Source organism: Heterodontus francisci, chromosome 27 (genome assembly GCF_036365525.1).
Source record: "Heterodontus francisci isolate sHetFra1 chromosome 27, sHetFra1.hap1, whole genome shotgun sequence".
In the NCBI taxonomy this organism is placed as follows: domain Eukaryota; kingdom Metazoa; phylum Chordata; class Chondrichthyes; order Heterodontiformes; family Heterodontidae; genus Heterodontus; species Heterodontus francisci.
In genome coordinates this window covers 68,125,491-68,151,502 of record NC_090397.1, presented here as the reverse complement: position 1 = coordinate 68,151,502, position 26,012 = coordinate 68,125,491, and the positions used below count along the sequence as shown (strand labels likewise).

The window sequence follows — 26,012 nt, the reverse complement described above, 5'->3', positions numbered from 1 at the left end:
GGGACAATGTAGGTGTAGTGATCAGGGAGGGGGATTGTGATATACTTGATCAAATTAGCATTGAAAAGGAGGAAATATTTAGCTGTATTAGCGGGCTTAAAGGTGGATAAATCCCCAGGCCCAGATGGGATGTATCCCAGGCTATGTGAGGCAAGGAAGGAGATAGCAGGCGCTCTGACACAAATTTTCAAATCCTCTCTGGCCACAGGAGAGGCGCCAGAGGACTGGAGGATAGCCAGTGTGGTACCATTATTCAAGAAGGGTAGCAGGGATAAACCAGGTAATTATAGGTCTGTGAGTCTAACGTCAGTGGTAGGGAAATTATTGGAAAAAGTTCTGAGAGACAGGATTAATCTCCACTTGGAGAGGCAGGGATTGATCAGGGATAGTCAGCATGGCTTTGTCAGGGGGAGATCGTGTCTAACAAGTTTGATTGAATTTTTCAAGGAGGTGACTAGATGTGTAGATGAGGGTAAAGCAGTTGATGTAGTCTACATAGACTTCAGTAAGGCTTTTGATAAGGTCCCGCATGAGAGATTGATTAAGAAGGTAAGAGCCCATGGGACCCAAGGCAATTTGGCAAATTGGATCCAAAAGTGGCTTAGTGGAAGGAGACAGAGGGCGAATGGAGCCCTGTGACCAGTGGGGTACCACAGGGATCGGTGCTGGGACCCTTACTGTTTGTAGTGTACGTTAATGATTTGCGTGAATATAGTAGGTACGATTAGTAAGTTCGCAGACGACACGAAGATTGGTGGTGTCATAAATAGCGAGGAGGAAAGCCTTAGATTACAGGATGATATAGATGGGCTGGTAAGATGGACGGAGCAGTGGCAGATGGTGTTTAATCCTGAGAAGTGTGAGGTGATGCACTTTGGGAGGACTAACAAGTCAAGGGAATATACAATGGACGGTAGGACCCTAGGGAGTACAGAGGGTCAGAGGGACCTTGGATTGCTTGTCCATAGATCACTGAAGGCAGCAGCACAGGTAGATAAGGTGGTTAGGAAGGCATATGGGATACTTGCCTTTATTAGCCGAGGCATAGAATATAAGAGCAGGGAGGTTATGTTAGAGCTGTATAAAACGCTAGTTAGGCCACAGCTGGAGTACTGTGTACAGTTTTGGTCACCACACTATAGGAAGGATGTGATTGCACTGGAGAGGGTGCAGAGGAGATTCACCAGGATGTTGCCTGGACTGGAGCATTTAAGTTATGAAGAGAGATTGGATAGGCTGGGGTTATTTTCTTTGGAGCAGAGAAGGCTGAGGGGGGGACCTGATAGAGGTATACAAAATTATGAGGGGCATTGATAGGATAGATAGAAAGGAACTTTTTCCCTTAGCGGAGGGGGTCAATGAGCAGGGGGCATAGATTTAAGGTAAGAGGCAGGAGGTTTAGAGGGGAGTTGAGGAAAAAAAATTTCACCCAGAGGGTGGGTGGAATCTGGAAAACACTGCCTGAAGTGGTGGTAGAGGCAGGAACCATCACAAAATTTAGGAAGTATTTAGATGAGCACTTGAAATGCCATAGCATACAAGGCTACAGGCCACGTGCTGGAAAATGGGATTAGATTGGACGGGTGCTTGATGGTCGGCGCATTGGGCCGAAGAGCCTGTTTCTGTGCTGTAGAACTCTATGACTCTATGAATATATGACTAAAATGTATTCATGGGTTTCCATGCTTGTCAGACGTGAGAAAATAAATTTTTTTACGTAGTTGTAAAATTAGGATATGGGCAGCCCTAGGACCTTGTTCATTTGCAAGGAGACCTTACACAGAAAAGTTTGAAAATCACTGCTGTAAGTCAGTTCTTATTCCCTTTAGCTCAGCTAGATGTGCACTAGCACCTTTTGAATTCTCAGTATATGAATTGCTGGATTTTTCGGCCATCCACTCTTTAAAAAGAAAACTCTTGGTTATAGATCCAGATTGTTTTGAATCAAAATTTTGAATAAAATTTGGTTTAAACAAATTAAATACACGTTAATTTCTTCAAAATTGATGTGCATTACGCAATATGGTATAATTGAAAAGCCTATGATAGATCTGTAAGAAAGACTGGCAATAGCAACTTATGCACATGGACTCGGCCTTGTTTTGAGGAGGATGGGAAGGTGGGAATGAGTTATATAGTCTGTCTATTCTTGACAGAATACCCGTAACCCACGACTATTGCATTGGAGATGCACTGTTTTTGTTCTTGTATTGCTGCACATCATGAATTGGGTAGCAAATGGAAAATTGCATGCTGTCTCAGTTACATAGAGTCACTATGGCACAAAAGGAGGCCATTTGGCCCATTGCGTCCATGCCGGCTCTCTAGAGCAATCCAATTTGTCCCATTCCCCCACTGTATCCCCATTGCCCCGCAAGTTTATTTGCCTCAAGTGCCCATCCGATTTCGTTTTGAAATCATTCATCATCTCTGCTTTCACCAGCATTTTAGGCAGCAAGTTCTGGGTCATTGCCACTCGCAGTGTAAAAAAAGTTCTTCCTCACATTCCCCCTGTGTCTCTTGCCCACAAACCTCAAATCTATATCCCGTAATCTTTGTACCATCAGCTAATGGGAACAGCTTTTCTTTGTCTACTTTATCTAAATCTGTCATAATCTTGTATACCTTGATCAAATCTCCCTTCAAACTCCTTTGCTCCAAGAAGAACAATCCCAGCTTCTCCAACCTAACCTTGTAGCTAAAATCCCTCATCCCTGGAACAATTCTGGTTAATCTGCTCTGCACCTCCTTCCTAAAATGTGGTGACCAGAACTGGACACAATACTCTAGTTGTGGCCTAAGCAGAGTTTTACAAAGGTTCTGTATGACTTCCCTGCTTTTGTACTCAATACCTCTATTTATGAAGATCCTATACGCTTTGCTAACGATAACTACTCTCTCAGTATGCTCTGTCATCTTCAAAGATCCATGCACTTGGACTCCAAAATGCCTGTTGATTTTTTTTCGACTAAAATTTTTAATGTTTCTAAAATCTTACTCACCACTGATAAACTGACTGGCTTGTATTTACTACAAATGCCCTTCCACCCTTTCTTGAATAAGGGTGTCACATTTGCCACTCTCCAATCCTCTGGCACCTCCCCTGTATCTAGGGAACATTATGGCAAGCCCTTCCACTACCTCCACTTTCACTTCCTTTAGCAAGCTGGGATGCGAGCCATCTGGACCAGGTGACGTATCCACCCTAAGCATAGCCAGCCTTTCCAGTACATTCTATCAATTTTCACCCCATCCATTACCTCTACCATCTCCACTTCTACTAATATTTTGTCAGCATCCTCTTCCTTAGCAGTGATACAAAATACTCATCAAGCATTCTAGCCTTGCCCAGAGCCTCTAAGCATAATCACCCTCTTTGTCCCTAATAGGCCCCACCCCACCTCTTACTACCTGCTTATTATTTACATGCCACTAGCAGGTTTTTGGGTTCCTTTTGATGTTAACTGCCATACTATTCTCATTCTGTCTTTGCCAGTCTTATTTTGCTCTTCACTTCCCCTCTCAATTTATTGTATTTCGTCTGGTCCTCACTTGAAGAATTCATCTGACATGCATCGTACACCTTTTCTGTTTCATCATATTTTCTATCTCCCTCGTCATCCAAGGAGCACTGTTTTTGGCTCCCTTACCTTTCGCCCTTGTTGATATGTACTTGGTTTGTACCTGAAACATCTCTTACTTAAAGATCACCCATTGTTTTTTATAGTTTTTCCTGTCAACCTTTGGTGCGCTAAATTCCCCCTCATCCCATTGAAGTTAGCCTTCTTCCAGTTTAGAAGTTCGACTTTAGATTGTTCCTTGCTCTTCTCCATTACTAATCTAAACCTTATGATACAATGATCACTCTTACCCAAGTGTTCCCCAACAGACACTTGGTCCACTTTGCCCACCTCATTCCCTAGCACCAGATATAAAAATGCCTCCTTCCTAGTTGGACCGAGAACATACTGATCAAGGAAGTTCTTCTGAACACATTTCAGAAATTCCTCCCCATCCTTATCCTTTGTTGTAACATTATCCCAGCTGTTGTTTGAATTACTGAAGTCTGCCACTATCACCATGTTCTTGTGCATCTCTGTGATTTCCCTGCAGATTTGCTCCTCTGTTTCTCTGTTACTATTTAGTGGATTGATTCCTCTCCCTATTCATCTGAGTTTTTTGTGTCTAATGTGTCTGTATCTTTTTGAGGGTGCTGATTGATGCATAAGTTGGCCATATTTTATTGACCAGTTCGGTGGGAATTGTGACAATCACCCAATCAGTAGAGCAGAAATTCACCGGGATTTTATTTGTTCCACAGTAATGGTGACAGGAACCTTGAAATCTTCAACCTCAGTAGAGGTCTTATCACTTGCTCACCTACTAGATTCGCTGTGAGCAATGCTACCAGAAATGTACTAGATGAGTAAATGGAGCTTTCCCTGTTTCATTCTTTCCAGGTGCAATAGCGATTTGCTTGTACTTCTTTCAATTTAGTATACTGTATATGCCGTTCACACTACGTTCTCCTTTATAGTAAGGAGACCAGATGCAGATTGAGTGATAGTTTTGTGGAACAACTCCTTTCAGTCTGCACGAGTGACCCTGAGCTTCCAGCTGCTTGCCATTTTAATTCTTCATCCCACTCTGACCGCTTTGTTCTTGGCCTCCCATACTGTTCCAATGAAGCTCGAGGAACAGCACCTCATCTTTTGATTACAACTTGTCAGACTCAACATTTTGTTGAACCATTTTAGATCATAACCACCACTCCCATTTTATTCAGAGAGCAGGTGATGGTAATGATTCTGCTGTTGCCATTTACGGTTCCTCTAGGTCCATCTTTTGTTTCTTTACTTGTCTCACCACCCCCTTTTTACTTCGTACCATCATCCCTTTTGTCATTTAATCTCTTCTGCCTTCCACCCAATCACACCTTCCCTCCACCTTCATCCTAACCTCTTCCTGGCTCTGTGCTTGCTTAAAACTTGTTATATCTCTGTCTTTTGCCAGGTCTGGCAAAAAGGCTTCAAACTGAAATGTTAACTCTGTTTCTCGCTCCACAGATACTGCCAGACCTGCTGACTATTTTCAACACATTCTGTTTTATTCCTTGTTTCACATCTTGTTTGTTTTTGACAGAATGTCAGGAGAGCACAAGAAGTCTCTCAGCATGGAAGAGAAGGATGTTGCACTTTTCAGCAATGAGAACAGAAGCAGTAAAGACAAGGAAGGTACCGAGAGGAGGCCCACCTCAAATCGGGAAAAAGGACGGGATGATATTAAAGCCAACAGCAGAAGGGAAAGTGTAAAGGCAGCTGAGGAGAAAAAGAAGAGGCAAGAGGATGAAAAACGCAAAAAAGAAGATGAAAAACGCAAAAAGAAGGAAGAAGAAAAGTTAAAAGCCGAGGAAGAACAAAGGAAGAAGGAAGAAGAAGAAAAGAAGAAACTGGAGGAGGAGGAAAGGAAGAAACAGGAGGAGGAGGAAAAAAGGCAGCGAGAAGAAGCAGCAGCAAGGCAAAGGTAAGATTTTATTTTTAAAGATAACTGTGATATTGACTTGTATTTTAAATCAACTTTTTTAAAAATTCATAATAACTTCTCTTTGTGCTTTATATATCTTCACTATGTTAAATAAGTTTTCTGATTATGGATCCTGAGTGCTCTTGGGGCCACACCGAAACTTGGACTAACACCAAGCACACACACTGTCACACATACAAAATGTCATTACAGCCCTTGTGGGCACAGTGGTGTTATTTAAGATTCAGATAAAGCTAGAGTATGCAGTGTTATCAGGGCAGCTCAGGTAAAAGCTACTTATTCATTATCTTGCTCATTTGCACTGGAGTGCTGACTTGGGTTGCAATAGAGTGTTAAAGTGGATGTTTGGTGACTGAGGATAATTAAGGGTTAATTTTATCTTAAGTCTCATCTGTCTTTTATTTAGCAGATTAACTTAACAGTTGCTGTTTGGGTTGGAGAAGGTGAGTTTTAGACCAGCTTTAAACAGAGTTCACTCAGGCTCTGATTGCAACTGCACCTTGTTAATTAGAGAATTGGCTTAAACCAGTTTTCAGGGGCTAAAGTCAGTCAGTATAAAAGTGGGCCATCTTACAGTACTGACCTTGTTTGCATTGGAGTGCTGACTTGAGTTGCATTAGAGTGTTAAAGTGGAAGTTTGGTGACTGAGGAAGTTCGGTGAGGGAGTGAGGAGCTCCTTTCATTTCCTACCTGTCCTCAGAGTGAGGGGAGCCAAGAGTTTCCAAAGAGCACAGCTGACCAGTGAGTAAATCCTGGTGGGTATTTTTCAAAGTGGATTGAATTGTAAGTCATTGTTTTAGCAAGACTTGGGTGTTTTTTTAATTATAATCTTCTAAAGTTTTAAATTTAAAGGGTTTAGTCATGGCAGGAGAGCTTGAAGCTGTGGTTTGCTCCTCTTGTTGCATGTGGGACTCCGGGAACATTTCCAGTCCCCGGGACCAGCATGTGTGCAGGAAGTGTGTCCAGCTGCAGCTCCTGGAAGTTCGGGTTTCAGAGCTGGAACGGCGGCTGGAAACACTGTGGAGCATCCGTGAGTCTGAGAACATTGTGGATAGCACGTATAGAGAGGTGATCACACCGCAGCTGAAGGGACTTGAAGGAAGGGAATGGGTGACCACCAGGCAGTCCAAGAGAATCAGGCAGGTAGTTCAGGAGTCCCCTGGGGTCCCGCTTGCAAATCGGTATTCCATTTTGGAGGCTGATGAGGCTGGTTCCTCCAGGGAGTGCGGACAGAGCCAAGCTTCTGGCACCGCAAGCAGCCTGTCTGCACAGGAAGGGGGAAAGAGAGGAAGAGCAATAGTAATAGGGGATTCTATAGTCAGGGGAACAGATAGGCGCTACCGTGGCCATCAACGTGACTCCAGGATGGTGTGTTGCCTCCCTGGTGCCAGGGTCTGGGATGTCACTGAATGGCTGCAGGGCATCCTGAAGGGGGAGGATGATAAGGCAGAGGTCATGGTACACGTTGGTACCAATGACATAGGTAGAAAGAGGGATGTGGTCTTGCATCAAGAATTCAGGGAGTTAGGCAGTAGACTAAAAAGCAGGACCTCTCGGGTTGTAATCTCTGGATTACTCCCAGTGCCACGTGCTAGCGAGTATAGAAATAGGAGAATAGCATAGATGAATGCGTGGCTTAAGAGTTGGTGCTGGAGGGAGGGCTTTAGATTCCTGGACCACTGGGACCGATTCTGAGGAAGGTGGGATCTGTACAAGCGGGACGGTCTACATCTGAACCAGAGGGGGACTAATATCCTTGCTGTTGGGAGGAATTTAAGCTAATTTGGCAGGGGGAGGGGATGCAGACTCCTAGCAGAATAGGGACACAGCTAAACACAGGAAAGCGACCAAGTCAGAGGGAATACAGCGGAAGTAAGTTTCAAGGGAGTAAGACCAGGATGGAAGGCCTCTACTTTAATGCCAGGAGTATTACATGTAAACCGGATGAGTTAAGGGCAATGATTGACACGTGAAATTGTGATATAGTAGCCATCACGGAGACATGGTTGAGGGAGGGGCAGGATTGGCAGCTCAATATCCTGGGATATAGAATCTTCAGGCGAGACAGAGGAGGGGATAAAAGAGGAGGGGGCATTGCAATATTAGTTAAGGAGTCAGTTACTGCAGTCAGGAGAGATGATATCTTAGAGGGGGCATCAAATGAAGCTTTATGGGTAGAGTTTAGGAATAAAAAGGGACAGCCACATTGCTAGGTGTTTATTATAGACCCCCAGATAGTCAGCGGGAAATTGAGGAGCAAATATGTGCGCAATTTGCAGAGGTGTGTAAAAATAATAAGGTAATTATATTAGGTGATTTCAACTTTCTCAACATTAATTGGGATAGTCATCGTGTTAAGGGCTTAGATGGAGTGGAATTCTTAAAATGTACACAGGAGAACTTTTTAGCTCAATGTGTAGAGGATCCAACAAGGGAGGGTGCAGTGCTGGACCTAATTCTGGGGAATGAAGCCGGACAGGTGGTTGATGTGTTGGTGGGGGAGCATTTTGGTGATAGCGACCACAACATGGTACAATTTAAGCTTGTTATGGAGAAAGAAATAGACAAGTTGCAAAAAAGGTTTTGGATTGGGGGAGATTGAGGGACTAGTAAAATGAGGCAAGATTTGGCCAACGTAGACTGGAAAGAGTTACTTGTCGGGGAATCTACAGAAGAGCAGTGGGGGGCATTACTGGAGTACAGAACGTGTAGGATGGAGCTTAAGAAAGCAATGAGGGGATATGAGAAAGCTGTGGCTGGTAAAAGTAGGGAAAATCCTAAGATATTCTATAAGTATATCAATGGGAAGAGGATAACCAGGGAAAGAGTAGGACCCATTAGGGACCAAGGGGGAAATTTGTGGGTGGAGCCAGAGGACATTGGTAGGGTGTTGAATGAATGCTCCACATCTGTCTTCACCCAAGAGAATGAGGATGTAGATATGGAAGTTAGAGAGAGAGACTGTGAGGTTCTTGAGCAAATTGTCATAGGGAGTGACAAGGTATTGGAGGTTTTGGAAGGCTTAAAAGTGGACAAATCTCCAGGTCCGGACGATTTGTGTCCCAGGGTGCTGTGGGAGGCGACGGTGGATATTGCAGGGGCTCTGACCCTAATTTTTAATTCCTCTCTGGCCACGGGGGAGGTGCCAGAGGACTGGAGAACAGCTAATGTGGTCCCACTATTTAAGAAAAGTTGTAGAGATAAGCCAGGGAACTACAGACCAGTGAGTCTCACGTCAGTGGTATGGAAACTATTGGAGAAAATTCTGAAGGAGAGAATCTATCACCACTTGGAGAGGCAAAATTTGATTAGGTATAGTCAGCATGGCTTTGTCAGAGAGAGGTCATGCCTAACAGATTTGATTGAATTTTTTGAGCATGTGACCAGGTGTGTAGATGAGGGTAGTGCAGTTGATGTAGTCTACATGGATTTCAGCAAAGCCTTTGACAAGGTCCCACATGGGAGACTTATCAAGAAAGCAAATGCACATGGGATACAAGGTAACTTGATGAGGTGGATTCAAAATTGGCTTAGCTGTAGGATACAGAAAGTGATGACAGACGGCTGTTTTAGTGACTGGAAGCCAGTGTCCAGTGGCGTACCACAGGGATCTGTGCTGGGTCCCCTATTGTTTGTCATTTATATAAACGACATAGATGACTGTGTGGGGGGTAGGATCAGTAAGTTCGCGGATGACACAAAGATTGGCCGAGTGGTTAACAGTGAGGTGGAGTGTCTTAGGTTACAGGAAGATATAGACGGGATGGTCAAATGGGCAGAAAAGTGGCAGATGGAATTTAACGCTGAAAAGTGTGAGGTGATACACTTTGGAAGGAGTAATGTGACACGGAAGTATTCAATGAATGGCCTGACACTGGGAAGTTCCGAGGAACAAAAGGACCTTGGTGTGTTTGTCCATAGATCTCTGAAGGCAGAAGGGCAGGTTAATAGGGTGGTGAAAAAGGCATATGGGACACTTGCCTTTATCAATCGAGGCATAGATTACAAAGCATGGAGGTCATGTTGCAGTTGTACAGAACTTTGTAAGGCCACAGCTGGAGTACTGTGTGTAATTCTGGTCGCCACATTATAGGAAGGATGTGATTGCATTGGAGGGGGTGCAGAGGCGATTCACCAGGATGTTGTCTGGGATGGAACATTTAAGCTATGAAGAGAGGTTGGATAGGCTTGGGTTGTTTTCACTGGAGCAGAGAAGACTGAGGGGTGACCTGATCGAGGTGTACAGGATTGTGAGGGGCATGGACAGGGTGGATAGGGAGCAGCTGTTCCCCTTAGTTGAAGGGTCAGTTATGATGGGTCACAAGTTTAAGGTGAAGGGTGGGAGGTTTAAGGGGAATTTGAGGAAGAACTTTTTTACCCAGAGGGTGGTGACGGTCTGTAATGCCCAGCTTGGGAGGGTGGTAGAGGCAGGTTGCCTCACATCCTTTAGAAAGTACCTGAATGAGCACTTGGCACGTCATAACATTCAAGGCTATGGGCCAAGTGCTGGCAAATAGGATTAGGTAGACAGGTCAGGTGTTTTAATGCATCGGTGCAGATTCGATGGGCCGAAGGGCCTCTTCACTGGATTCTGTGATTTGAAAGATTGGAGTTATGCTGTGTACCATGGTGACACTGGTCTGCATCATGATAGAATTTGAAAAAAGGAACTTGCATTTAGATAGTGCCTTTTACAAGCTTAGGATGCCTTAATGTGTTTTAGAACCAATTGTATACCTTTTGAAATCATTGTTTTGGAGTGTCAACCATGACTCATTGCCTCTGAGTCAGAAGGTTGTGGGTTCAATGCATGACGTACTGATGACTACCCATGGGACTTTGCACATAATCTAGGCTGATACTTCAGTGCAGTACTGAGTGTTGCACTATCAAAGGTGCGGATTTGCAGATGAAATGTTAAACCAAGGCCCCGTCTGCCCCCTCGAGTGGGCATAAAGGATTCCATAGCAATATTCTGAAAAGGAGTGGAGGGGTTCCCCTGATGTCCTAGCCAACATTTATCCCTCAACTAACACCTAAAACAGATTATCTGGGTCATTAATAATAAAAGCAAAATACTGCAGATACTGGAAATCTGAAATAACAACAAGAAATGCTGGAAATACTCAGTAGGTCTGGCAGCATCTGTGGAGAGAGAAGCAGAGTTAACGTTTCAGGTCAGTGACCATCAGAACTGACAAATATTAGAAATGTGAAAGGTTTAAGCAAGTAACACGAGGGTGGGGCAAGAGATACCAAAAGAGAAGGTGTTGCTAGGACAAGGTCACAGAGAATAACTGACCAGAAGGTCATGTAACAAAAGCAAACAGTATGTTGATGGTGTGTTGAAAGACAAAGTGTTAGTACAGAGAGGGTGTTAATTGACTGTAAAATGAAGAGCCCTGGCTCCAAGCACAAACAGTAAAAAAACTGGGTAGGCACAGTAGAAACAAACTAACCAAACTAAAATAAAATAAACAAAAAAGAAAAAAATAACTAAAAATAAAAAGGAGGGCCCTTAAAGCTCTGAAATTATTGGACTCAATGCTCAGTCTGGCAAGCGGTAGCGTGCCTAATTGGCAAACGAGGTGCTGTTCCTCGAGCTTGCTGTTCGCTGGAACACTGCAGTGATCCCAAGACAGAGATGTGAGCATGAGAGCAAGGGGGGGGTTGTTGAAATGGCAAGCAACTGGAAGCTCCGGGTCATGCATATGGACTGAGCGAAGCGTTCCGCAAAACGGTCACCTAATCTGCGTTTAGTCTCCCCAATGTAGAGGAGACCACATTGTGAGCAGCGAATACAGTATACTACATTGAAAGAAGTACAAGTAAATCGCTGATTCACCTGAAAGGAGTGTTTGGGGCCTGGGATAGTGAGGAGAGAGGAGGTAAATGGGCAGGTATTACACCTCCTGCGATTGCAGCGGAAGGTGCCGTGGGAAGGGAACGAGGTGATAGGAGTAATGGAGGAGTGGACGAGGGTGTGGCGGAGGGAACGATCCCTTCGGAATGCTGACGGGGAAGGGAGGGGATGATGCGTTTGGTAGTGGCATCATGCTGGAAGTGGCGGAGGATGATCCTTTGGATGTGGAGGGTGGTGGGAAATCTTGTTGCTGTTTGTGGGACCTTGTGTGCAAACTGGCTGCTGCGTTTTGTACATCACAACAGTGATTACACTTTGGAAGTACTTCATTGGCTTTAAAGCACTTTGGGACGCCCTGAGGTTGTGAAAGGCGCTATATAAATGCAAGATCATTCTTCCTTTTAAGTAGAATAAAAGGAGAGTTAATCCATTACAAGTTAAACTCTATCTGTAAAACAGGAAGGACAGTGTACACAGGTAAAAGGCAAGTTCAAGACTCATGGGGGAGCTCTTCTGCATATGAAGTGATTAATTGCTAAGAATAGTCGTCTGAGCATAGAGGAGGAATTATTCAAGAAGCAGTTGGATGCTATTATAGAAGATTGTGGATTTCTGTGGAAGGATGAGCTGGATGAGCCGAATATCTGTAGTTCATGATTTTTGGGAGCTCCCTATTTGCAAAGGAGGTCTGTCTATGGTACAGATGATTGTGACCTTTGAAAAATGCAGTTGGGATAGAAAATGTTGGTGTGCAGTGCTTACGTAATATCCTACTGTTGCAAGATTGCATAATTTTTTAAAAGGTATGAGTTATGAGAAAATACTGCAGAAACTTGGGCTTTTCAGCCTGGAAAGGAGGTACCTGATGGATGATCTTACTACGCATTAGATTGCTTAGGGTATATAAATGGTTAACCCAGGGTATTACTTCAAATTAAACAGTGAGGCTAGAACTAGGGGACACAGGTTCAAGCCAGAGAAGAATACTTTTGAAACACATTTCAGGACATTCTTCACGTAAAGAGTGATTAATATGTGGAATAAACTTCAAGGTAGAGTCTGTACGTCCATTGTTTTCTGCCCTAAAGTAGGTCCTAACACAAGTCTCTCACATGATATTTTTGTACCAAGGAAGAATAGTTTGTCTTTGGGATATCTAGATAGGCCCGCTTACTCTTGACAGGTAGAGGAAATCAGACGCCTGCACCCATTGGACGTAACACTCCTGCTGTGTGTACTCTGAATCCAATATTCAGAGCCAGCCAGTACTCCAGTTCCTGCTTGCCTGAACTGTCTGGAGTGAGGCTTGAGCACTTTACCTTCTGACTGCAAGGCAAGAAAGCTATGACTAAGCCAAAGTCTCACTGCCTATGTAGAGAGGAGGAGGCAAAACTCCTGGTAGCCTTTAAGAAACAATTGATCCCTAAAAATGGAGAATGGTGCTTTTGGATGTCTCTAGATGGGTGAATCAAATGGACTGAAGAACCTTCCTTATCCATCATGATCTTGTGAACCTTTTATTTGTTCATATCAATATACCTGTTGTGTGAGATCAGGACCAATCTATATGCTAGTGTGAACAATTGAAATAACTCTGTTTCTTTTTGATGTAAAGGTGAAGAAATGCCATAAGTATAAAGGCTACAGCACAGTCACAGGATTCAGATGAATCTTTGCAACTGCATTTCAGCTTATGATCTAGGAATTACAAGACTGAGCTACAATTTTCTAATCTTCAAGATTTTAGGCTGTTTTAAAAATAATTAGAAATATACATTTTTAAAATGCTGGAACTCAGTTTGTAATTTTATGGTACTGTATTCAGATTGTGAGTTGGTTTGTTTTTCTTCTCATTCTGTAGAGAAAAGGAGGAAGCCTATCAGTTGCATCAAGAGGCTTGGGAGCGTCATCAAACAAGATTAGAACTCCGCGGTAAGAACCAGATCGCGCATGAGAGCCGTCCAGAGGAGAGTTTCTTTACCAGGCTAGACTCGAGCCTGAAGAAAAATACTGCATTTGTCAAGAAGCTCAGAACTATCACTGAGCAGCAAAGAGATTCCCTCTCCAGTGATTTCAATATACTTAACTTGAGCAAGTACATTGCAGAAGCTGTTGCGTCCATTGTAGAAGCTAAATTGAAATTATCTGATGTGAATTGTGCTGTTCACCTTTGCTGTCTCTTCCACCAGCGATATGCTGACTTTTCACCATTGCTTCTACAAGGCTGGAGAAAGCACTTTGAAGCCAGGAAGGAGGAAAAATCTCCAAACATTAGCAAACTGAGAACTGATATGCGCTTCATTGCAGAACTGACGATTTGTGGCATTTTCACTGACAAAGAAGGCCTCTCACTCATCTATGAACAGTTGAAGAACATCATTTATGCTGATCGTGACACTCACACTCACGTCTCTGTGATTATCAGTTTTTGCCGGCATTGTGGAGATGATGTTGCCAGTCTGGTGACCAGAAAGATGAAGTTCGCCTCTGAGAAATACAGCCTCAGCTTCCCTCCCAGTGAAATAATCAGCACCGAGAAACAGCAGCCGTTCATGAATCTGTTAAGGGAGTACTTTACCTCCCTCACCAAACATCTGAAAAAAGACCACCGAGAATTGCAGAATCTGGAGAGACAGAACAGGTAATTCCACGTACACTTTCTTTGTTTTCAGAGGTCTTAATGTTACTGATGCATTTTTTCTGTATCATGAAGGTGGGAATCCTATTGATCATGATGCACTGTGTGATGACAATCTTGGAATGATGAAGTGCTAAAAATTTAAATTAATAAATCTTGCCTAATCGAATGGAGCTAAGAATGTAAGAGTTGGCAGTATACACAAGTAGCAGAAAAAAGACAAACTGAGGAATTAAAGCTAGATGTCAGTGTCAAAATGTCACTCGCCCTTGGTGGTGGCAGTTTTCTTAATAACAGTATCTTCTCACCTTGTATATATTTTGCTGTTTTTGATGTAAATAATGTTCCTGAAGCACTAATTATTATATTGTCCCAAAGAATCACTGTACACAAAAAGCACTCAGACATTCTCAACATGAAGATTGATATAAGAGCATGCTATTGATGTATTGCAGCCTTAATAGTCTTATTGAAGATCACAGTCTGGGACACCAATATGATCAAATATGTTGGCAATAACTACCTAACTAGCATGTTACTGGATGTGCTAGTCGATGATAGGAATGGACTACCAGCAGCTCTGGAGTTCCATGTGCCTTTTCTGTGTTTCGTTTGTGGTTCTTTGAATGCTTTATTTAGTTTCCATGCCTACACATACAGTTCAGAATCCAACAATGCACAATAACAATGCATTAGCCATAGCAAAACAGGCAGGCTTCCTTCCGTCCAAAAGCAAAATACTGTGGATGTTGGAAATCTGAAATTGAAACAGAAAATGCTGAGTATTTCCAGCATTTTCTATTTTTATTTCAGCCTCCCTTCCATTATGGCCCAGTTAATCAGTATTTATATTCACTTGGAATGTTAATGTTGGATTAAGCAGTTCTTTTTTTTAAAAAAAACTTTGTTCTCATTGCAGTATTTTAATCTCAAATTCCACCAGTCGTTTTTGCATGGTGATGACTTGCTTCTAGTTACAGGATTATGCCTTTTAGGACATTTCCTGTGATTGCCAACTCAAAATCTTAAATGAGCTGAGAGTGGCTGTAGGAAAACAGCTAGAGCTGGAATCTCTTGTGCTAAAGACAGGAATACAGTAGCATAGTGGACGAGCAACACAGAGGTTGTGAATTCTGATCTCACCATGGTGACTTGTGAAAATAATTTCAATAAATCTGGTTAATTATGGACTAGTATCAAAAAATAACCCGCAGAAATGAGTAAACCAACTGGTTCACCAATATCTTTCAGCAAAATAATCTTGCCACCCTTCCCTGGTGTGGCCTACATGTGACTTCAGTTCCCCAGTGTATGCTTTATTCTCGATGTCCTCTGAAATGGCTGAACAAGTCCCTCAGTTGTAAATGGTTTCTACGGAACAGAATTATGAGAGAAAGATTAGACTTGTTGGCAATTGGTGCAAACTACCATTTCCTCACTTCTTTCTTGTATCCATATATATTCTTTTCAAATAGTAATGCAATTCTTTTATAAATAATGTTCTGGTTTTTACCTTGGTAGCCATTTGTGGTAAATTATTGGATGTTTTAATAACCCTATATGGAAACATTATTTTTTCCAATTTGCCCTTCATTCTTTTAGTGTTGGACTTGAATTCATGCTCCTTTATTTTGCCCTAGTTGAAACAATATTTCACCATAATGGTGGCCCAGAATTTGCAGTCAGCGGCAAAGCAAGGGTGCTCGCCGCTGACCTTGGAAGTAAGTCTCGCTGAGAGATTACTTTGGTGAGAATTTTAGCACTATCACTGCGCAGTGGTACAGCCACTGAATGCAGGTTCTTTTCTGGGGATTTCCTAGTGTGGAGCTGGAGTGATGTCACCAGGCTGTCCATGCAGCCAATCACATTAAAGGATTTTCACAGGCACACAAATCGTAAACAAAACGGAATAACGTGAAATCACTTTTAAACATTTTTACATAGAGTAAATCAAAGATTGGAACATGCACATGGGGTGAAGTTAGAAACTAAAATATCCCAAAAAACCTCTTTCAGAAAAAAAATAAAAATGAGTTTAAAAATAAATCTGCTAATTGATCATGTAACAGCACTCCATGAATATAAAATTATGTTTTCAGGGCCAGTTCTGCTGTTCATCAAAATTTAATAATCACATTGCTGTTAAAAACTACATTACACCTGATGGAACAAGGTGTAACATTTTTAAGCATGTTCAAACAGTGATATGGGCGTGGAAAAGTTCAGTGATTTCTGGCTCTGGGAGGAGCCACAATGCAGCCTGTGTCAGAGTGCTGAATGATGGGCTGCAACTTCAGAATTTCTGCACTATTCTGAGGATGTCTGACATCTGAAGTTGTGGTCAGTTTTAGAGAGGTAATGACGGTGAACACTGACAATTCAAATCCTAGCCAGTAAGTTTGAATATCTCTATTTGATTCACTATTTTCTTTAGCTATTGAAGAAAAAGACCCCATTTTTCAGCCTTCATTGCTGCTGCCTCTGATTCCTGATATGCCACTGCTGTCCATTTTTGTAATCAGTTGTCCAGATCTCCACACAATACTTCAACTGTGACCTTACCAATGTCTGGTACAAATTCAACATGACCACCTTTACATCCTTGAATCCCCAAAATTCAAAATTTTGAACATTTCTATTATCTTGCCCTTTCACCTGCTCTGGTAAAATGGACCTAGTTTTTCCATGTCTCATATCAGAACTACTCTGTCATGCCAGGTAAATCTACACTGCACATTCCCGTCTTCCATATCCTTTCTATAATGACCTAAAAATTGCACACATTACGGAAAAGATATATGTAACTCAGAATACCATTTGATCTATTTTTCACTGCATCCATTATCCTTTCAAAAAATGTGTGCGCGTACCTCTAGATATCTTAGTTCTTCTACTCCATTGATTTGTTTTTATATCATTTAGGGCATGTTTCCATTCTCTTCTTTTTCCTAAAATGTGCTACTTCACATTTATCTACATTTGTCACTATTAACCCACTCTTCCAACTTGTTTGGTTTCTGTATTCTTCCTCACAGCTATGCTACCTAATTTTGTATAGTCAATAAATTTTGATATTCCCTTTGTGGTCATGTCCACATCATTTATGTACATGGCGAGCAAGAGTGTCTGCTAGGTACATTTTGGCAATATGAGAAAGATCCATTTGCTACTTCTGTTTTATATCCATGAGCCATTTCTCTGTTGGTGCTGTCAGTTTATCTTGAATACCATGGGCCTTGATCGTCACTAAAAAGTCTCTCATGGCAACTTAACACTTGAAAATATATACCACACTCACTGCTTTCTCTTTGTCTATATGGTTGTTAATTTCAAAGATCTATGTTCCTGTCCATGATTAACCTGCATGTTTCTAACTCTTCACTAAAATTATCCCTGAGGGTTTTGCCAGTGTTAACTCTGATTATGGCCTCTAGCTGTTTAATTCCACCATGGTGATTTGTTAACTGGCTTTCCCCTTTTCATATAAGTAGTCCTTTGATATAGTTTTTGTTATTAAAGAATTTTGGAACACTATTGTTAGTACCTCTGCTTTTTCATCCCTAACCTTCCTCAGTATTCTGGAGTGTAGACCATCCAGTTCTTGTGGATGGCTCTTTGAAAGAGCTGGTGTTGTGCTGTTTTGTTCTAGAAACATAGAAAATAGGAGCAGGAGTAGGCCATTCGGCCCTTCAAGCCTGCTCCGCCATTCATTATGATCATGGCTGATCATCCAACTCAGTAGCCTTTTCTGGCTTTCTCCCCATCCCCTTTGATCCCTTTAGACCCAAGAGCTATATCTAACTCCTTTTTGAAAACATACAATGTTTTGGCCTCAACTGCTTTCTGTGGCAGCAAATTCCACAGGCTCACCACTCTCTGGGTGAAGAAATTTCTCCTCATCTCAGCCCTGAAAGGTTTACCCCATATCCTTAGACCATGACCCCTGGTTCTGGACTCCCCCACCATCGGGACCATCCTTCCTACACTTACCCTGTCAAGTCCTGTTAGAATTTTATAGGTTTCTATGAGATTCCGCCCTCACTCTCCTGAACTCCAGCAAATATAATCCTAACCGACTCAACCTCTCCTCATACCTCAGTCCCGCCATCCCAGGAATCAGTCTGGTAAACCTTTGCTGCACTCCCTCTATAGCAAGAACATCCTTCCTCAGATAAGGAGACCAAAACTGCACACAATATTCCAGGTGTGGCCCCACCAAGGCCCTGTATAATTGCAGCAAGACATCCCTGCTTCTGTACTCGAATCCTCTCGCTATGAAGGCCAACATACCATTTGCCTTTTTTACCGCCTGTTGCACCTGCATGCTTACCTTCAGCGACTGGTGTACGAGAACACCCAGGTCTCGCTGCATATTCCCCTCTCAGTTTATAGCCGTTCAGATAATCTGCCTTCCTGTTTTTGCTATGAAATTGGATAACCTCTCATTTATCCACATTATACTGCATCTGCCATGCATTTGCCCACTCACTCAACTTGTCCAAATCACCCTGAAGCCTCTCTGCATCCTCCTCACAACTCACCCTCCCACTCAGTTTTGTATCATCTGCAAATTTGGAGATATTACATTTAGTTCCTTCATCTAAATCATTAATGTATATTGTGAATAGCTGGGGTCCTAGCACCGATCCCTGCGGTACCCCACTAGTCACTGCCTGCCATTCAGAAAAAGACCCATTTATCCCTACTCTTTGTTTCCTGTCCGCCAACCAATTTTCTATCCATTGCAATACACTACCCCCAATCCGCTTTAATTTTACATGCTAATCTCTTTTGTGTGATTTTGTCGAAAGCCTTCTCAAAGTCCAAATAAACCACATCCACTGGCTCCCCCTCATCAACACTACTAGTCACATCCTCAAAGAATTCTAGTAGACTTGTCGAGCATGATTTCCCTTTCGTAAATCCATGCTGACTCTGCCCGATTCTATCACTGTTCTCTAAGTTCTCTGCTATAAATTCTTTGATAATGGACTCTAGAATTTTCCCCAATACTGACGTCAGGCTGACTGGTCTATAATTCCCTGCTTTCTCTCTACCTCCCTTTTTAAATAGTGGGGTTACATTAGATACCCTCCAATTTGTAGGAACTGTTCCAGAGTCTATAGAATCTTGGAAGACGACCACCAATGCATCCACTATTTTTAGGGCCACTTCCTTAAGTACTCTGGGATGCATAGCATCAGGCCCTGGGGATTTATCGGCCTTCAATCCCATCAATTTCCCCAACACCATTTCTCAACTAATACTGATTTCCTTCAGTTCCTCTCCTTCACTAAGCCCTGTGTTCCCCACATTTCTGGTATGATATTTGTGTCCTGCTTTGTGAAGACAGAACCAAAGTATGCATTTAGTTGGTCAGCCATTTCTTTATTCCCCATAATAAATTCCCTTGTTTCTGACTGTAAGGGACCTACATTTGTCTTCACCAATCTTTTTCTCTTCACATACCTATAGAAACTTTTACAGTCAGTTTTTATGTTCCCTGCAAGCTCGCTCTCATACTCTATTTTTACCTTCTTAATCAATCCCTTGATCCTCCATTGCTGAATTCTAAACTGTTGCCAATCCTCAGGTCTGTTGTTTTTCTGGGCCAATTTATATGCCTCTTCCTTGGATCTATTGCTTTCTCTGATTTCCCTTGTAAGCCATGGTTTGGCTACATTTCCCGTTCTACTTTTGCACGAGACAGGGATAAACAATTGTTGCAGTTCATCCATGTGCTCTTTAAATGTTTGCCATTGCCTATCCACCGTCATCCCTTTAAGTAATGTTTCCCAATCCGTCATGGCCAACTCACGCCTCATACCTTCGTAGTTTCCTTTACTGAGATTCGGGACCCTTGTCTCAGAATCAACTATGTCACTGTCCATCTTGATGAAGAATTCTATCATATTATGGTCGCTCATCCCCAAGGGGTTTCACACCACTAGATTGTCAATTATTCCCCTCTCATTACACAGTACCCAGTCTAGGATGGCCTGTTCTCGAGTTGGTTCCTCAACGTATTGGTCCAGAAAACCATCCCATATACACTCCAAGAATTCCTCCTCTGCAGTATTGTGACTAATTTGATTTGCCCAATCTATATGTAGATTAAACTCACCCATAATTACAGATGTTCCTTGATCGCATGCATCTCTAATTTCCTGTTTAATACCATTCCCAACGTCACCATTACAGTTTGGGGGTCTATATACAACCCCCACTAACGTTTTTTGCCCCTTAGTGTTTCTCAGCTCTACCCATACAGATTCCACATCGTCAGAGCTAATATCTTTCCTCACTATTATGTTAATTTCCTCTTTAACCAGTGGTGCAGTGGTTAGCACCGCAGCCTCACAGCTCCAGCGACCCGGGTTCAGTTCTGGGTACTGCCTGTGTGGAGTTTTCAAGTTCTCCCTGTGTCTGTGTGGGTTTTCGCTGGGTACTCTGGTTTCCTCCCACCACCAAAAGACTTGCAGGTTGACAGGTGAATTGGCCATTATAAATTGCCCCTAGTATAGGTAGGTGGTAGGGGAATATAGGGACAGATGGGGATGTGGTAGGAATATAGGATTAGTATAAATGGGTGGTTGATGGTCGGTACAGACTCGGTGGGCCGAAGGGCCTGTTTCAGTGCTGTATCTCTAAATAAATAAAAAAAATAAATAAATAAAATAAAATGCAACTCCACTGCCTGTCTGTCTGTCTGTCCTTCCTAAATACTGAATATCCCTGGATGTCCATTTCCCATCCCTGGTCACCTTGCAACCATGTCTCTGTAATCCCGACTATATCATACCCATTTACATCTATTTGCGCGATTAATTCATCCACTTTATTGCGAATGCTCCGCACGTTAAGGCACAAAGCCTTAAGGCTTGTCTTTTTAACATTACTAGTCCTCTTCCCACTATTTTTCACTGTGGCCCTGTTTGATTCTGGCCCTTGATTTCTTTGCCTATCACTTTTCTTGTTCCCCTTACTGTCTTTTGTTCTTGTCCTTGATTCCCCCTTCCTTTGACTCCTTGCAAAGGTTCCCATCCCCCTGCCATTTTAGTTTAAACCCTCCCCAACCACTCTAGCAAATACTCCCCCTAGGACTTCAGTCCTGGTCCTGCCCAGATGTAACCCGTCCAGTTTGTACTGGTTCCACCTCCCCCAGAACTAGTCCCAATACCCCAGGAATCTAAAACCCTCCCCCTCACACCATCTCTTCAGTCATGTATTCATCCGATATATCCTGCTATTTCTACTCTGACTGGCACGTGGCACTGGTAGTAATCCGGAGATCACTACCTTTGAGGTCCTACTTTTCAACTTACTTGCTAGCTCCCTATATTCTGCTTTTCGGACCTCATCCATTTTTTTTTTTTACCTTTGTCATTTGTACCAATGTGTACCACGACCACTGGCTGTTCACCCTCCCCCTTCAGAATGTCCTGTAACCCCTCTAAGACATCCTTGACGCTAGCACCAGGGAGGCAACATACCATCCTGGAGTCTCTTTTTTTGCAGCCACAGAAACGCCTATCTATTCCCCTTACAATTGAATCCCCTATAGCTATTGCATTCCCACACTTTTTACTCCTCCCCTGTGCAGCAGAGCCAACTGTGGTGCAACGAATTGGGCTGTTGCTGCTTTCCCTTGAGAGGCCATTCCCCCCCCAACAGTATCCAAAGCAGTATACCTGTTTTGCAGGGGAATACCCACAGGAGATACCTGCACTACCTGCTTAGTCCTTTTGCTCTGCCTGGTAGTCACCCATTGCCCTCCTGCCTGTGGGGTCTGAGCCTGTTGGCTGTTCGTCCAGCTCATCCATGACTGGCAGAGACTGGGCTGCATTAAGGGCGGTATCAGTGACAACATTTTCCCTGGAGTACAGTTCTAGGTAGTGCTCCACCCAGTGGTCCATTTGCTTGCATTGGTCAGTGATCGTTTCCTCTAATTTAAACTTGAGGGGGGCGATCTTCTTGATGGTGGGCCCAAAATCTCTCATAATGCCGTCATACTTTCCTCTGATGTTTCCGGTGCCGGAGGCCAGCTGAATACGACTGCATAGGTGTTGCCAGTAGTCATTTGCACAGTGCCTGGCTGTTCTTTGTACAGCGCTTCTGGCTACTTTAAGTGCTACGGATGTTAACTCGCTGGGGGCTTTCTTGTAGTTCAACAGTGCAGTGCGCTTAGCGGCTATGACAGGTTCCAGCTCTTCAAAGTGAGATTCAAACCAGTCTGCATTCTGCTTCTCACATGTATTCTACTGTACAAAAAATCTAGTCCATAGCATACATTATAAAGAAGGTTATTGAAGGTGATGTTTCTCTTGATGGAACTGAGAAATAAGAACTGTCCTGCAAGATTAGGCTTCTGTTAAGAACTTTAACTGGTGAGAAATAAACCAATAAGAAAAATCAGATATTTCCAAAAGTAAAGAAAATAACCAACTAGAGGTAGGCCAGATAACCCCAAGAATGGCAGTCAAAATAAAAAAGGATTTATAAAATACATACAGGACAGTTTCTAAGTAGATTAAAGGAAGTCTTGCATTTATATGGCACCTGTCAAGATATCACGAAAGGTTACAATAGAGTAAATAAGGAGGAACTGTTTCCAGTGGCAGAAGGGTTAGTAACCAGAGGACACAGATTTAAAACAACCAGCGGGGAGAGGAGAAATATTCTTGCACAGCAAATTACGATAATCTGGAATGCGCTGTCTGAAAGGACAGTGGAAGCAGATTCAATAGGAACTTTCAAAAGGAAATTGGAATAAATACTTGAAGGGAAAAAGAAAATTTGAGCACTAAGGGCAAAGGTCAGAGGAATGAAACTAATTGGATAGTGCTTTCAAAGAGCCAGCACAGGCACAATCGTCCCAATGGCCACCTTCTGTGCTGTATTATTCGATGATTCTATAGGAAATGTGGCAGACAATTTGCACAAAGCAAGGTCCGACAGACTACGAAGAGACAGTGACCAGATAATCTGTAATAGGGATCTTCGTTGAAGGATAAACATTAACCAGGGCACTGTAAAGGCCTACTGGGGTCTGCAAATGAAACCCGACCCGAGCCCGACAGACCACATCCGACTCGAGCTCGACTCAGCCCAAATCCTTTCATTTTTTTCCCGCACCTGACCCAACCACTGGAATATAATCAATTTTATTGAAGAAGTTGTGCTTTACCTTGGATGGAATTGCTCACGGCAGACTAGTGCAGAGTGTTTCCTGCCTTGACGTCCTTGCTGTCGCTGTGTCTGACCTGACCCGAGCCCGTATGCTGAACCTGGAAGAGCAACCCGACACGTCATTGGGTTCGGATCGGGTAGCCATGCTCTAACTCCCCTGCTCTTCTTCATAGTGCTGTGGGATCTTTAACTTCTACCTCAGAAGGCAGTCAGTCTCCATTAGCATCTCATCTGAAAGGCAATACCTCCGACACTCCTTCAACACTGCACAGAGGCGTCAGCCTAGATGTCGTGCTTAAGTCTCTGGAGTGAAATTTCAACCCACAACCTGCTGACTTCCTTTTAACTTCCATATGTGGTTGCTCCATTAGGCGAATCTTGCATTCAAAAGGAGAGCTGAGTGAAGATCGGCACAAGCAGTATGAGGAATTTGCCACCTCGTACCAGAAGCTGTTGGCAAACACACACAGCCTGGCTGACTTGTTGGATGAGAACATGCCTGAACTTCCCCAAGATAAATCTGCACAGGAAGGTAAGGTTACCCATTAGAGTGTTGCTGTTTTGGTGGCAGAGGATAAAGTGTGAACGCAATTATGTGACAGTGCCCCAATTCCATCCACAGTTTATATTCATTGGTATTCAGATAAGTAGAAAAAATGCAGATCAGAGCCTTGGAAGACATTTCTGTTAGTGTAAGTGTCCCTTTTGTACTATTAAGCCTCTTCATCAAACAGCATAGAATGTGACTCTGAAAATCCAATGCCAAAAGGTTTAATCAGCTCCATAAATGTATTTACTATGTTTACAAGAACAGCCACTAGGTGTCATTAAATGACTGTTGTTGCACATATTGAAGTAATGTAATTTTATTTTTAACAGAGCATGGCACTGGCATAGACATCTTTACACCTGGGAAGCCTGGAGAATATGATCTCGATGGAGGAATCTGGGAGGATGAAGATGCACGCAATTTCTATGAAAATCTTATTGACCTGAAAGCATTTGTACCTGCCATATTGTTCAAAGATAATGAGAAGAACTTGCAGAACAAAGATGCCAGCAAAGAAGATTCAAAAGGTAATGCAATGTGTAGGTACTTAATGGAAAATCCATTTTTTTTCTATGCATGTATGTATGTGAGGGGAGTTGGAAAGAGGTGCCCGTGGCTTTGTTTGAAGCCTTGAATTGGTAACAATGACATAGGTAAGAAGGGGGATAAGGTCCTGAAAGCAGATTTTAGGGAGCTAGGAAGGAGATAAAAAAGCAGGACCTCAAAAGCACTAATCTCAGGATTACTCCCAGTCCCATGTGCAAGTGAGCATAGGAGTAGCAGAATTGAACGATGGGACACGTGGCTGGAGAACTGTTGTAGGATGGAGGGCATCAGGTTTCTGAAGCATTGGGACTGTTTCTGGGGCAGGTGGAACCTGTACAAGATGAATGGGTTGCATCTCAGCAGGACTGGGATGAATATCCTCGCAGGGAGATTTGCTCGTGCTGTTTAGTGCTTAAACTAAATTGTCAGGTGGGTGGGATCCTGAGAGGGAGCTCAGATTGGAGGGAAGCAAAACTGGTAACTTGTCAGGCTTGTGGGAACCAGGAGCAAGTATTAGAGAGAAATACTAAGGTGCACAGAATACTGGGGGTGTTAGCTAACACTAGAGTAGGGAATAGTAAGTTATTAGGTAAGGTCAGAGTAAGGAAGAAAGTAATAAAGTCTGAATCAGGGTTAATGTGTATGCATGTGAATGCACGGTTAATAAGACTGGTGAGGTGCAGGTGCAGATTGCCATGTGGAAATATGATGTTATGGCTATAACAGAGACCTGGCTCAAAGAAAAGCAGGACTGGGTGTTAAAATATTGCTGGATACGAGATGTTCAGGAAAGATAGGAAAGGGAAAAAAGGGGGGAGGGGTGGCGGTATTGATTAAGGAGAGCATTGCAGTGCTGGAGAAAAAGGATGTCCCAGAGGGGTCGAGGACAGAATCAATTTGGCTAGAGCTAAGGAACAAAAAAGGTGCAGTTACATTGCTCAGTGTTGTCTATAGGCCACCAACTAGTGGGAAGAACATGGAGGAACAAATTTGCAATGAAATTACAGAGAGGTGCAAAATTTATAGGGTAGTTATAATGGGGGCTTTAATTATCCAAACATAGACTGGGATAATAGTAGTGTAAAGGGCAGTGAGGGGCAAGAGTTCCCAGAGTGTATTCAGGAAAATTTTCTACAACAGGAAGTTGCTACTCCAACGAGAAAAGAGGCACTGCTAGACCTGGTTCTTGGGAGTGAGGTGGGCCAAGTGGATCAAGTATCAGTAGGAGAGCATTTAGGGGATAGTGATCATTCTGTCATAAGGTTTAGGCTGACTATGGAAAAGGACAAAGAGCAATCCAGAGTAAGAATAATTAAGTGGGGGAAGGCCAACTTCAATGGGGTAAGAATAGAGCTGGGACAAATAAATTGGAGTCAAAAGCTGGCAGGAAAACTGGTAGCTGAACAATGGGCTACCTTCAAAGAAGAGATAGTTCAGGCACAGACGAGGCATGTTCCTTGAAGGGTAAAAGTAGGACAAACAAATCCAGAGCTCCCTGGATGACAAAAGAGGTAGAGATTAAGATAAAGAAGAAAAAGTGTGCTTATGATAGATGCCAGGTAGAAAATGCTATTGAGAACCATTCTGAATATAGAAGGCCCAGAAGGGAAGTGAAAAAGCAAAGTGAAAGCATGAAAAGAGACTGGCAGCTAGCATTAAAGGAAATCCCAAAATTTTCTACA

General features: G+C 42.9%; 1 protein-coding gene across 3 annotated transcripts in view; it reads left to right on the top strand.

Moving 5' to 3' along the window:
- upf2 (UPF2 regulator of nonsense mediated mRNA decay) overlaps positions 1-26,012 on the top strand; it is a 143,987-nt gene that overhangs the window by 12,749 nt on the left and 105,226 nt on the right. For all 3 annotated transcript variants that reach the window (XM_068059537.1, XM_068059538.1, XM_068059539.1), the window contains 4 exons: positions 5,143-5,523; positions 13,269-14,048; positions 23,606-23,766; positions 24,114-24,311. In XM_068059537.1, the coding sequence (XP_067915638.1) occupies positions 5,144-5,523; positions 13,269-14,048; positions 23,606-23,766; positions 24,114-24,311 (1,519 nt within the window). In that variant the 5' untranslated portion in view covers position 5,143. The remainder of the gene's footprint in view (positions 1-5,142; positions 5,524-13,268; positions 14,049-23,605; positions 23,767-24,113; positions 24,312-26,012) is intronic.